Source organism: Mustela erminea, chromosome 3 (genome assembly GCF_009829155.1).
Source record: "Mustela erminea isolate mMusErm1 chromosome 3, mMusErm1.Pri, whole genome shotgun sequence".
Classification (NCBI taxonomy): Eukaryota; Metazoa; Chordata; class Mammalia; order Carnivora; family Mustelidae; genus Mustela; species Mustela erminea.
Genome location: NC_045616.1, coordinates 76126420 through 76141679, shown reverse-complemented (window position 1 = coordinate 76141679; position 15260 = coordinate 76126420). Strand labels below are relative to the sequence as shown.

Here is a 15260-nt window from a genome sequence, read left to right as displayed (position 1 = left end):
AGGGTAGAATTTCAGACCCATGTATGTAAAATGATTTTCCCAATTACAATAACATCTTAATAAAGGCATGTTGGCTAAAAGCAGGCTTGCCTTTTGAGTTTCATATTACCATAGAAACACTTACTGATTCATATACAATTAGACTCAGTTTTAACAAGAAGACGCAGATAAATAATTGGGACTAATTTTTCCAAGCAAGAGACTCAGGTAATCTTTAGTGGGCCAATTTTTCCCCCAGGGTGATTTGCTCCACCCTCAATCACACCTTTTAACCCAATGTACAGTGGTTAATTATAACAAAGTAATGCTTTTACACATTCTTATTGGTAGCTGTTCATGAAAAAATAAGTAGACACCAGAGACCACGGAATGCTAATTGCCAGCTCTGACTAGGCCACCGCATTCTCCACATTTCTAGCTCTCTGCTTCAGAGCCTATCCTTAAGTAACACTCTAGGCCCCAGGAACTGATCTTCTAATCAGATCTCATTTTTTGACTGTTGTCTTTCCAAAAACGGAGAAAGAGACTGAAGCACGTTTTGCTGAGTTAGGAGGAAAGGGTAAATTAACAGGAGTTCTGTCCAGCTTGGGGCCTGCTAAGGAGGCTGTGGAGAGAACAACTGGAAGTGACACAACCAGGAGTAGGAGGGGCAGAGCAGTGGAACAGACTAGGGAAGGGACTAGATCATGTAGGGAAGGCCTGGCAGCAAACCTATGGTAAGACTGAACCACCAGGCAGCCCTGAGTAAGAAGGTTACCCTGAAAAAGTCTCCACAAAATGCATCCCAGGATAATGCCCAGGCACCAGTCCTTCCTTTCAGATTAAAAGCCTGCTGGAACTGCTTCCCTAGAGGTTCTGACCAAAAAAAAAAAAAAAAAATTTAAAGATTTTATTTATTTTTTTGACAGAGACACACAGCGAGAAAGGGAACACAAGCAGGAGGAGTGGGAGAGGGAGAACAGGCTTTCCGCACGTGGGGTTCAATTCCAGGACCCCAGGATCATGATGTGAGCCGAAGCAGATGCTTAACAACTAAGCCACCCAGGCACCCCGGATTCTGAACAATTTTTAAATGACAAAATCAGAGATGTTTTAGCTTTCAGTGGGCCACTACTTATACTCCCACCTTCTCTATGTACTTTGTTTCTTTAACCCATCTGAATAGAAGGATGTCTTCTTTGAATCACAGTGCTGGTGTGATTGATTCATAAGACCAAGCTTTGTATAAGTGCTCAGTTCTGAGATATGCCCAAGAAGGCTGCTTTATGGAGAAAGAGCCCTTAGAGATTAAATCAGTTTTCATATGCAGAGTTCTTGATTTTTTACAAAGTCACACAAACATACAAGCTTGACAAATGCATCATAGGAGCTAACAATTCCTAGGTGCTCACAGGAGTCAGCCACTGTGCTAAGGACAGTAGGTTTAGTAACACAACTGACAGATGAATGTAAGTATCATCCTTAAAAGTAATCTTTTATAATTTTTCAATGATAAATTGAATCCATGAAATTCTCTTATTTGCCATGCAATTGTGGGTAAGTCAGTTTACGTCACAAGGCCTCAGTACTCTCATTTATAAAACAAGGAATAGTAATAGAAACTAGGCTCATAGGATTTAAGATGAGGACCTAATGGGATCAATCCTGTCAAATGCGCAGCAATGTGCCTGCCACATAATAGTAAGTATTCAGTAAATAGTAATTACCTCTCTTTTTATTACAGTGAGTACTATATTGGGGGAGCAGAAAGGGGTGAAGTTAGAATTTCAAGACATGAATTTTAGCTACTTAATTAACTATATGAGTTCCAATAAGTTTAAGGATCAGGCTCAGTTGTCTGTTGAGGTCTTTGGTCAAAACAATGTCTTGCATTTCCTTCAGGGGACTGCTGGGACATCAAACTCCATTCCCCTCTATGCATAATCCTCCAATCCAGTTTTTGAGAAGTGATGATATAATTATCACGGTATTAGTTAACTTCACAGACACAGCTTAGAATTAGATTAAAGTCCCATACAAATTATAATACCACCGCCTTTACACACTTCTCTAACAGACTCTTACTTGACCTCATACTTCATTTTTGAGTTTTTAAAAAGGTATTTCTCCAGTATAAATCTTTGCCACATAAGCCCTGACATTGTTTCTAACAGTTTTTCTTGACGCTATTTGACTAGAAATGCTGAAGACTAGCAAAACTTTTCTGCTTCCAAAATGGGGTCAGGGATGGGGAGAATCAGATTATAGGTTACTCTCTGTGGTCCCTTTCATTTCAAAGGGTTTATGGTTCTACGGACTGGTCAAATGCCAGAGAGGAAGAAGGCAGTGCAGTTTATAGTCTGACTGAGGGAGAGTCAATAAACCGAACTCATCAGGAACTAGCTAGGTTTCCAAAGTAGGGAGGTGTGTCAAAGTCCATTTTCTATTTCTTGATACATGTCTATGGCCCATGATTAAAGGCTTGTATGCAAATCTCAAGGAAGAAGGCAGCCAAAATATACAAATGTTCTTGAGATGCACAAGGTTAAAAGGAGAAATGACAAACTTAGGGTAGAAAGGAAAGGTATGTGCAACCACCAACTGACTACTTTTTGGAACACTACGAGGCAGAACGCTGTGTCACCAAGACAGTTCAGAAAGTGGAGAGAAGCCAATAAAACAAGGATGACAACAGCAGTTGGCATTCACAATTAGACTACATTTTTTCTTTAGCTCCGTGATTTATAAGCTGTGTGATTTCAGTCGTATTTCATATGGTTGTTTTGATGGCAAAATGAGCTAAGTTGTGTAAAGCACCATGTCCAATGTCTGACAGAGGATACTCAATATATTGTAGTGACCGTCATTACAACAGCTACTACTCAGACTATGATTGGAGGCCTCAGAGCTGTTGTCCTAGCTGGCTGGCGATCCAGGTGTTAATCTGTTACCTGCTGTTCTCCCACAAAACTAGAATCAGAGGAAGCATTACAGCAATGCTCATTCACAAGCTAGAATGCCACAGGTTTAAAGTTGGCATATTTTGCAGTTATTTATCCTAATTAAAACAGTATCAGTCATACAAATTCCTTGACCCAAAGAGAATTTGGTGCTCCATTGCAACAGAGTGAAATCATGGATGTTAGGAGGTATTATTTTCTCTATACCAGATATATATGAATGTTTTACGCATGTTAATCAAAAGGAGTTGAATTTCTCATCTTAGATGTATTGCAAAAAGGAAGTAGAATCAAGTACAATGGGAACACTCTTCTGTGTGAAGCCTGAAAACAATTACATATTGAAACTACGTTTTACAAAACATTTTTTTTTAACAGGCCACACTGGTGCCATCTACTTTATAATTCAAAATGAATATTGTGCAGTATGAAATGAGAAAAGACCACAAAGCAGTTTTCACATGTGGTACAGAAGAATCTACTTATCGTTTGATTCACTATCTCTTTATCCACTAACAACTAGGAAGAAAAGGGTTAAATTTTAAGCAAGGGGGGTTCAAATTAGATATAAATAAAACATCCTAACTGTGTGCATTGTAAAATATCAGGGCCATTTGCTCTAGGAAAGTTTCAGAAGCTGCAGTCCCGTTGTGTGTATATTTTCTACCTAGTTTCTACTTTTCTGATTTCTTGTTCTCCCTCGTGTGCAGTAGAGAAATAAGATGTGCAGTTGACTCCCTTCATCCTCTGGCAGAAATCTTTAAGACTGAGATATGAGGAGATAAAACGTCTTCGATATTCCAATCCATTACTGACAGCTTTTGCCCGGAAGGTGGCAGTGTGATTATAAATGGGGTAGGGCACTACGTGGTACATGTCTGGTGCAAGACTGGCTGGAGTTCTTCCATATTGGCCTCCTTTCTGATCTTCCTTCCAACTTCTTTGGCCGCACTTCCTCAGCTCTTATCCACAATGTTTCCTTTATATTTTTTTTCTAACTTTTATTCTGAAGAGCGGTTTAGCTTAGCTTCCCAAATTCACATATTCACCCATCCCACAGAATGCTCCTAGGAGATACAATTCCCTTCAAAGGCTGAGGGTGAATAATAAATACATATAGTTGATGTTTCCCTGTTAAGAAAAACTGAACTAAGAGACTGCATCTGAAGGTTCTGGCTTCTCCCTATTATTATGTGATTTCGTGCTAAACTTGACCATGGAACAAGGCATTTTGAGAGGCACTGGCACAGCCTGCCTTTAGTTATCTTCACATGGTTACACTTAATAGTACCTTACCCAGGCTCACTGTCTTCTGCTGTGATATCCCAGGACTTTCTGTAGGCCCTGATCCCTGGAGAGATTTGGTGCTTGGGGCTAGAATCTACTGTACTTCCACTATCCATTTTCTAATAAATCTTAGGCCTTGGTTTCATCTCTTAAGAAGCTGGATAATCTCTGAAAGGGCTCCTAAGAAAACCTAGGTTGGCTTTTAACTAAGATTGTGTTTTCTTTGTGACTACATTCCTCACCGATCTAGTTAATAGCCCCTAGGTCTCATTCTCGGTATCTTCATCCAGGCTTTAACAATTCTATAAGTTTAATATTAGGGTTTTTTTTTTTAAGATTTTATTTATTTATTTGACACACAGAGAGAGAGATCACAAGTAGGCAGACAGGCAGGCGGAGAGCAAGGGGGAAGCAGTCTCCCTGCTGAGCAGAGAGCCCGAAGCAGGGCTCAATCCCAGGACTCTGAGATCATGACCTGAAGGCAAAGGCTTAACTCACTGAGCCACCCAGGCACCCCTAATATTAGTTTTATTCAGAACACTCATAAAAAGCTCTCAGGCATCTTTTCCTAAGAAAAATCTCCTTGAAGACCTCATTAACATCCTTCCTTTTTAGTTTCATCTTAGAATCCACCTTTCTCATCTTGCTAATGACAATTGGGTGGACACACACCCAACCACTCCTATATCCATGATTCCATTCATGTCCTCATTTCTTCTGATTTAATAAAATTTACTATGATTGGAATGACTGACAAAGGGACTAACAAGTGATCTAAACTTGACCTCTGCTAAAAGGCAGATTTTAGTAGGGACAAAAGCATGGCATGCTCCAGATCAACAGGGAGGAAAGAGGAGAGCCAGAGATAGGAACAAGTGCAGCTGCAAAGATAACACAACGAGCTCCATTAATGTGGAGCCCATAGAGTGCAATGTCCCTGAAGAGAGTGTTGCATGGGGCAACATTACCTATGAACTTTATTCCCCAGTGACACGAAAGAAAAAGTGGGTTGAGAATCCCATTATGAAATGCCCAAACTAAAGAAACGCCTTTCTCCCAAAGCATTCAATACCAATTCAACATTTCCTTACCAATCACCATTCACTATGTGAATTCCTGAAGTGTCAGCTATGCATATATTTAATCAGTGATGATTTTCTCATCTGAAACAAGACTACACAACTCTTCTGTGATTTCTCAGAAATGATATAATCATGCCATAACTTACAGTCTTCCAAGATAGAAGTATGTGAACTGTTGTTATTTGAACTTCCCAGAAAGTTTTATTACCAGCAAGTTTATCCTAGTTCATGCTGGAGTACAGAAAACAGAAATGATTCTCCAGTAGTAGGGTAACACCACAGAAAGCAGAACTAAAAAGGTTCTTAGTAGTTTATTGGCTTCCAAACAATATTCCTTGGAACCCTAGAGCTCTTTGTGGGAATTTCAAGGGCAGAAATTGGATTTGGGATGTGGGAAGAAAGGTACAAATTCGGGGGTGATTTTGTTATATGGATGTTTATGTATTCTTATGTACCTATTTCATACATATGTATGTTTTAACAACTTTACTTCTATATATCAAATATACAGATAATTTTAAATCTTCCATATGTACTCACTTGTTTGTATTACCATTTCATTTATAAAAAGTGTTCCATTGAGAAGAGCATATTTGGAATTCATGGATCTAGCTTACCCTCTTTATTTTACAGTGAGTGAACGCGGCTATCGAGGGACTAGGTGGCTTCTCCAGGGACACAGCAAGTTAAAAGAGGACTAGACAAAGGACAAAGGACATTTTCAGGGAATTTCATAACTTACAACTTTAGAGATTATACCTATCTGTATCTAAAAATCTACTCTGTGCTTCCCTAGTTAGGTTTTAAATGATATTCAAGGGATCTTAATCACTTCTCTTAAAAGCTGTGTATCTTTAAGTCTTATACAACAGAGGCAATACAAGCTTGAGTAAGAGGATCAGAAAAGTTTATCATATGCTCAAAACTCTGAACCAGCCTAAGCCATGTCACAGGATATACTGCACAGGGACAAAGTATGCAAATTCCATTTGTTTTCTCCTTTATAAACATTTCTAATATAAAAGGTGTAGGAAGGAGATTCTGTACCTTTTTCAAAGCTGTCTTAAATCAGTAAAAAACTTACTACAGAATCTGAGATACAGTATTTATTTCTAAACTGAAGTCTTACAGAGCTTTCAGAGAACAAAGAAAATCTATTTAAAACTGGAAGGCACTGAACTTTTGCTCTTTATTTCTCTGTAATAGGGAACAGATGACCTTACTTGCTACCAAAAGAGAATATACTAGCCTGTAGGCTATAATTGCAGGCATCTTTCAAACAGCTGTTTTCAATACCCATCATCAGCCCTATCATACATGTAAAAAGACAACTTCCAATTTATTTTCTCAATATCTAATGAAATATTTTACTGCATTTAGATGTATTCACAAGAGGGACACTTTTAAACAGTCATTAAAACGATAATTGCATAAACAGTAGAGGGAGGCAACATGACGAGGTAAAAAAAAGCAGTCTTTGGAGCAGGCCCACTGGGGTTCTGATCCCAGCCTTCCCTGGCAACTGAATGGCCTTGACCAAGTTATTTCACTATATAGGCTCATTTCCTCTTCTCCAAAATGTGGATCGACAACTCTTTCCATGTTGTTATGAAGACAAAATAAGACACTGTATGTAAAATTCTGCCTGGAGTTTTCATTCACAAAACACACTCAATAAAACCAAAGCTTCATAGAAAAGTAGAAAAATGTCACCATGTTAAGTGAAACAGAGCACAGAAACAGTATTCACAACCACTGATTAAAATATGCAAGTTAAATTAAAAAAAAAAAAGAATGAGGCTGGGATACTGGCGATTTTGAGTAATTTTCCTCCAAAATACTATTCAATATTGTCACATCTTTTAATTCTCAATTATAAGTCCAGTCAATGCTTTTTACTGGGATCATGAGGTCAATATAAGAGTTATCAGTCAGCCTGAATTTTTACCTTAGGAGAAGAGAGTTGATAGGGAAAAAAGCAATTTATTGATCACTTATTGATCTGAGCAGCAACATTATTCAGAAGATTGAATCTGCTCGGTATTGAAACACTTATTCCTCATATTTTGGACATTGAGCACACTGTTGTTTACCAGATGTGTAGACATCTATACACAAAAAGATGAGCTCACTATTGCACATGGTAGTTCTATTTTGAATCTATTTAAACTTCAAGTGTTTGATGAAAACACTCATACAATATTGAAGTACAGTGACAAGAACAGAAATTCTCCCTTGCCTCCTGTCCTGTCATTTTTACCCTCACAGTTAAGCAACTACTACAAAAGGCTTTGGAAGAGCCTTCAAGACTGTTTGTATGTCTACAATCCTGAGTATAACTTTTACATATTCAATAATCTGTTTCAAAATTTGCTTTATTAAAAAAACCCACTGTTACATTTTAAACAGCAGCATCTCTTTTCTCCCCAGTATACACAATGAACAATCTTAAATATAGCAAGTATATGCCAAATAATGGACACCTGATAGCAGAAAAGAACAAAATCCAGTTTTACAAGCCAAAATTCTCTTTATATTTATATTTGGAAGGTTAATCATTTTTTATTTAAACTGAATTACATAAGTCTTAATTAATGAAAAGTATCTCTGGGATAGGTTTCTGAATGATAAAATGTTATGATAATATAGTATTATTATAATATTTAATTGCTGATTAAAATTGAATTTACGACCTGAACAATTAGAATATTTATGGAAATGTAACTCTGTCACTGCTTTCTTTATATAGAGTTTAAAGGCAGACTATTGTTACTGAAATAACCAGAAAGGCAAACAATGGCCCAATCGATGAGCTTGCTAATTTTATTAACTTTATGAGTATAAAAAATACATATATTAAGTTTTTTCAACTTCATGCATGCACACATATTTTTAAAGGAATGCTAAAAGATAAATACCATTAGTGTATTCTACAAAAACCTGGTGCATACTAAGTACTCAATAACTACAAGCTGAATAAACAGAAACAACCTAGTATTTATTCTTATTATATATTCTATATTTCTTTTTTTTAAGATTTTAGGTTTTTTTTAAGATTTTATGTATTTATTTGAAAGAGAAAGAGAGCATGAGAAGAGGGATGGTCAGAGGGAGAAGCACACTCCCCAACAACCAGGGAGCCTAATGTAGGACTCACTCCCAGCACTCCAGGACCACGACTGGAGCTGAAGGCAGTTGCCCAACCAACTGAGCTACCCAGGTGTCTCTATATAATATTCTATATTTCTGACACCTGTAACTACAAGGAAACAAATTGACTTCAAGATTAATTTTACTTTTTCAAAATTCATAAAATTTTAACTGTCAGGCTTTTCTCCTAAGTATATGGATTAAAAGGAAAGGTATATGCTACCATTAGGAGTTCGTATGAAATCCCTTTTAAAAATGTGACTGTCTCACAGGGATTTAATCGGGGCTGTAAACCACAAGCTGGTATGGATTGCTTTTTCTGGTACTGGATGGAGAGAAACAAAGAGGAAATAATAAAGGAAAAATAATCTGAAACACCGGATTCTTGCAGAAGGCAGTTAACAAACTTCCAAAGGTAGCATTTGGCTTGGAGGTGTCTGAGGGGAAAGTAGTTACCGTTTTGGGGAAAGAAGGCCAATGGAACAGAAAATAGATTTAAAATAAATCTATGAATGAAATAAAATAGATTTAGAAAAGCAGAATGGAGATGATAATGCCAAAAGATGGGTCCCCAAGAACAAAGTACTCAGATATCCAGAAGAGGAAATAAAATCATCTGAAATAGGGATTGATGGCAAATCAGGAGGTCTCTCCTGTGGGAAGTCAAGTGTTAAGAGCATGAAGTCATCATGGCACCTGAAAAGGAAAGGAGGTGTAAGGTGGGGGGTGATGTGATTTAGAAATTACAACAGAAAAGTTGGTAAGCAGAAGACATTGTCCCACAAAGTCTTCTGGGGCCTGTATGTGCAGAGGTACCGGGAGAAAGATGCTGCTATTTTTTTTAGTTAAGTAAATATATATATGCATCTATATACATATATATTTCCTCTCTATACCTAATCTATAATCTATGTAAATTTCACTATATATAACTATAAACAAAGATATATATATAGTATTTGAATTGATAAAAGGGATAGTAAAATGTTAACACTATAATTATAGCACTTACAACCTCAGACCAAATGATTTAGAGGCAGCAGTGGTATACTTAAGCAGTTATGATATCAATAAGACAGATGTAAGATTAATAACTGGGAAGGTATCCGTAGTGTGCTGTTAAATCTAGCAATCATTCAGTAAAAAGAGACATTTATTTCTTACATAAAAACCATTCTGACCCCAACACAAGGAAAAATTTTAAACTTAAATGGAACAATACACATATTCACAAGTTAATATTTTTAAAAATGTATTTTGAACTATCTCCATATTTATTCATAAAAAATAACTTACAGAATTTAGAATAATAGAGTAGTTGTGGAAAAAAAATACATTGTCAACCTCAGAGGAGTAAAGAATGTCAATGTTACTAGACACCTCAAATGAACCAATCATTACCCAATGAAACTACGATTTAAAATTAAGTCTCCTGGAAGTTTAGGCAGAAAGGGGAATGGGTTAATTAAACACTATTTATTCAAGTATCAGATTAGTTTTCACATAGGTAAGACAGAAATCACAGATGAATAAAAAGCATGTACTTAATAAATTCTGATTACCCATTTATTTTGGCCAGAGATTTATATTAGCTATGGTAATTAATAAAAGGACTATTTCTCAGCATTCATTATTTGGCATAAAAAAACCATACAAATTAATTTGCAGATGCGAACTTTTCTTTAAATAAGCTCAAGGAGGAACTTATTGCATATATTCTTTAAAACAATTTTTTTTTACATATATTCTTTTAAGAGGAATCACAAGTGTCATAAGAGAAAACCTTCATCTATAGTTTTAAAACAAAGAAATACTACTGAAGGAACAGTTCTTAATTCTAGGCCTCTATGAAACACTAGGACAATAACAGCAACTGATAACCCAACCACATAAAAGTGGGCTGACTTCCTTATACAAATATGAATATTTGCATGTGTTTGACTGCTGATATAATAATACATAGTAGATTTTGCCTGCCTACTTCTATCCTATCCCTAACCACCTGTCCTCGATTATTGCTTTTATTTCCCCTATGTGAAGCATAGTTATTTCCATTTCAAAGAGCTGAGCTTATTTTTTTTATAATCAAGCACTAAGATAAACAAAGTAAGATTAACCTCTGAAAAGTATTCTGTGAATAACTAATCTAGACACAGAAGTCACTTTATTGGGAACTATCCCTTAAGGGCTATTTGTTTATGAGCATATCAAATCAAATTGGGGGAAATAGTAGATTAAAATATTAGAATAAATTTAAATTAAGATACTTTTTAAGAAATTAAACACTTGCTTTATTGCTGCTTCATAAAGTATTGAATATCAAGCAATTCATTTTTACTGTATCTTTACCTATGCACTTGTTTTTAGGCTGAAATAATAATTTTTATAATCTTAAACACATATTTTTCATTAGACTGAAAACACTAAAGTTACCAAACCAACATGACCGGGGAATGTTATTAATAAAATAAAACATAGAAGATGACTGAATGATTGGCAACCTGATATACACTTAGCCACATACTTAAATTCAGGTTAGTCATATGATTAAAGATACATAACATTATTAATTTCTCTAACGTATCTGTATCTGTGCTAAAATCCAAGATATCTTCTGAACACAATGATAAAGACTGCCAACTACCAGCCTGCTTGTAGCAGGCAAGAAACATGAGAAAACAAGACCAAATCAGACAGTGAAAAATGACAAGTTTTCTTCTAAACTCTCGACATATATGCAAGTTTCTTTCCTTCCTAAAAATTATCATCAAATGAATCGCTGCAGTCCACATGGAGTTAAAAAAATGTGGGCACCCCTGTTTTTAGAACAGACAAAAATGAACTCAAAATAGACAATGAAATTGTTCCCAATATTGTGCTTTCCTACAAAGCCTTAACATCCCACATAACTTTTGAACCTCATCAGCAATTACTAAAGACTCAAGTATTAAATCAATCTTAAAAGGAAAGAAGGGGAGAAGCACGAGAGAAAAGCACATTACCAAGCTGCCTCTGTAGTCCTTAAGGAACTTGTAGACCGGGATCTTGGCTTCATAATAATGCTCATTTTGGGGAAAAAAGAAAAAAAAAAGAAAAAGAAAAACAAAGGAAAAAGAAAAATGTCTTCAAGTATTTTGATTAATACATTTCAGCTGGCTTTCTACAAAGATGATTTTAAATATATTCCATTTCCAAGGGAGGCTGCTTGAAGAAATCCAAATGTCCCGGAGTCCAGCTCAGGTCCCCAATCCAGAGCATAAGGAAGCTTCTAAGACACAGGAGCTCTTTCCTCTTTCATGCTGAATTTACTCCAGTACCAGGCTGTTCAGAAGTGAACAGTTTCTTTTATGTTTTGCATTGCCAAGGGAGGAACTGAATTTTGAATCTATTCTTCATCTGGTCACAAGGAAAACCAACACAGTGAAAGAGCCACTTGATCTTGTCTTTTCTGCAAATCTCTCTTAAAGGTTTCCAACACTCAAAGTACTCAGGTAGAGCGAAAAGGAAAGAAAATGACTACAAGTTACTGAACACCAGAGAGCTGTCAGGGAAGTTCCATTTCAGGGCGACCACAAGAAAACACTCTTCTCTGGAGAGCCAAGAAGTCAGCAAGAGAACAGAGCCCTCCACACTTCAGCGGGGCCCTGTGCTTTACCTGCGAATGCAATTTCCACTGTGTCCCCTGCTTAGAATCTGACTCCAAGACTTTGTGAATGAGAACTATCATTCAATCTCGCCAGGCAGAAACTATTCCTCAAGGGCTGTGTGACGTCTGTAGGAAGGCAGTTCAAAACATCGCAGGGAAGTGAGAGAGGCAAAAAAAAAAAAAAAAAGGCAGCAACCAGCCGGGCAGCGTCAATTGCTGAAACTTACAAAGCAAAGGGGCAGACAGACCAGCGCCAGGGATCAGGATTGTAAACCAGCCAAGCAGACAGACCTCTCCAAACTTATAAAACTATTTCCTCCTCTGGGAAATGAGGTGTCTGTGTTATTCAGGGTAAGATTCCCTGACCACGTTTATGAGGAACACACCCCTTTGCAACTGACATGTTTCTCTCCCCTTCAACAAAAAGGTGATTTTCTCAAAGTCCCACATGGACCCTAAAATTTCTCATTAAAAGCGTAGTTAAGAGAACTTGAGGGCTTAGTAGTTGTTATTCTGAGCCTATTTAATGAAATGTCACGCTTCGAATTAGGTTGTAGATACGGAAACTGCCTCTTGGAAATTAAACAGAGTGTAGCAAGCATCGCTGCATCAGATCACGCTGGAATGTTTAAACTGAAAAATCTAATATATTGCCGCTAGATAAGTGGCTACATGTACTAAGGCTGTTCTCTTGCACAATGTTTTCAAAACCTTCTTTCTTTTTTTTTTTTAAAGACTTTATTTATTTGACAGACAGAGATCACAAGTAGGCAGAGAGGCAAGAAGAGAGAGAGGAGGAAGCAGGCTCCCTGCTGAGCAGAGAGCCCAATTCGGGGCTCGATCCCAGGACCCCGAGATCATGACCTGAGCTGAAGGCAGAGGCTTAACCCACTGAGCCACCCAGGCGCCCCATAAACCTTATTTCTTTTTGAAAATAATATGCAAATTTTATTGATCTCTGTACACTGAAGGTTCTGCATTTAAGTCTTAACCACTCTCATTAAGGAATGAAGCTCTTACCATATCATCTTAACATCTTTTACTATTGTGAAGACCAATCCCTGCCCCACCTCCTATGACTGAAATGAAAACTATTCTATTATAGTAGACATAAACTACACTGATTTGAATTATTCCTAGGAGAAGGAACATTTGACCACCCTGGCTATTCCCCACCAAACATTAGCACAGAAGATATATATTCTTCAGTGTGTGCCAACTTCAGTTATTTTGCATGTGAATTATTGACTGAAAATAATTTAAGGATTCTGATTCTTTAAATGACATTAGTTAGTACGTTGGTTCTCTAGTCTGACGTGAACTTGGTATTTATTTAGCATTTGCAGGCAGGATGTTGGAGTGCAATTGTGACCCACCCAAAGGATTTGGAAAATTAATGTAGTAAGGCATCCCGCCAGGGGCTCGAGCTGCTTACTGCAACAAAACCTTCAGCTCCTCCCCTGGTCACACTTCAACGTACAGTTGTGATTTTTGTCTCCTCTCAGTGACCCTCAGGCCTCTTAAGGTAAATGCTAATAAATTACTTTCCTATGACTGCTCAGGGAGAGTCACATTCCCAGTCCTGTTTCATGCTTAGTGTATTTCTGGTACTGGAAGGCAGGGTAACAAATCACATATTTTTAGAAATTCAAAAGAAGGTGTGTGAGATTACTTATGGGGGGGGGGTTCCAGGAAGAGATTTATCTTCTATCTCCTCAGAATTTTAACGTGGGAAATAAAAAAACAGAGTACAAGTAAGCAATTACTATTATTTACATGAAGCACCCTTTTCTTCTGTGTAAGGTCTATCAAATAGCCTCTGGTTGCCATTTCAGCAAAAAAATGTCAATGGTCACAGAATGTAATGTCTGAATGTTGTGTGTTAAGCTTTCCTGAAATAATCAGCCCTGTATTTTACCATCCCCTAGAAGGCTCTCTGTCCCAGTGAGATTTCTTAGCTCACTGTTATTTCCTTCAAGTCACATACACATAAGAGATTAGTGCTACCCCACGAGCTTTTCCTTACGTATTTGCTCAGTGTTCTGTATATTTATTCTAAGTGTCTATCTCTGAAAATCCTAACCCACTTATTGGGTAGCTCCTAAACACTGTATAATAGTCCTATAATGACAAATATATCATCCTTGTACCCAAAGAAGACAAGATGAAATGGGGTATCTCACGATGTACTCAACTAACCAGAACACTCAAAGCTTCTTGGACAGGTGACAAGGTTGCTCACAAAGAAAGATGCACAGTACCATCAGGCTACTGAGACTTGAATTTTTATTTTACTTCTAGTTGTAATATTTAAGGTAGTGACAGATTAAAAAACTAACAGTACTCATTCAATATTACAGTGTCTTCTCCACTCCAAGTCAGTTTTTCACATGTCCATTTCTAAAATAATGTTTAGTAATCTGACTGTTGTGTCTGTTTTCCTCTGAAATGCTTCTCAGAATGAAACAGATAGGGTGCTGCCCCCAAATTCCTGTTAGTAAACTAGTGTGTGTGTGTGTGTGTGTGTGTGTATATATATATATATTTTTTTTTTTAAGATTTTATTTATTTGACAAACAGAGATCACAAGCAGGCAGAGAGGCAGGCAGAGAGAGAGAGGGAGGAAGCAGGCTCCCCGCTGAGCACAGAGCCCGATATGGGACTTGATCCAGGACCCTGAGATCATGACCTGAGCCGAAGACAGAGGCTTAACCCACTGAGCCACCGAGGCACCCCAAACACGTATATATTATACAAACTAACAAAAATGCTGGAACCTAGGATGACTGAACATTAGGAACCATATGGCTCTTGTCTAAAGAGGTTTGGAGAATTTGTATTTGATCCAGAAGCTGCTATTCTTTCTAGCTTTCATGCGGTGTATTCAATTATATAATGTTATTTAGATTTCTATTTGACTATTGTCACCACAACATTTCAATGGACCTCAGATGTACAAGTTCCTTTGAGTCATCTATCTGTATTTCTGTTGAATTAAACCACTGTGTAATATGATGTTTCCTGAGCTTCAGTCATTTGTACATGATTTCCAAAAGTTTTATCATACTGGCACACAATCTATACCATTACTTACTTGATATTTTTCTTCACTGATGTAATTTTTAACTCAAGTAATTTAGATTTAAAAGATAACCT

At 37.1% G+C, this 15260-nt stretch overlaps 1 protein-coding gene across 9 annotated transcripts in view; it reads right to left on the bottom strand.

Moving 5' to 3' along the window:
* PDE4D (phosphodiesterase 4D) overlaps nucleotides 1–15260 on the bottom strand; it is a 1483850-nt gene that overhangs the window by 273456 nt on the left and 1195134 nt on the right. The window contains exon 1 of one of the 9 annotated variants that reach the window (XM_032334881.1): nucleotides 11461–12834. The exons of the other annotated variants lie outside the window; for them this stretch is intronic. Coding sequence (XP_032190772.1) covers nucleotides 11461–11525 — 65 coding nt within the window. The 5' untranslated portion in view covers nucleotides 11526–12834. Of the gene's footprint in view, nucleotides 1–11460; nucleotides 12835–15260 lie in introns of those variants that run through there. 9 annotated transcript variants of the gene reach the window in all.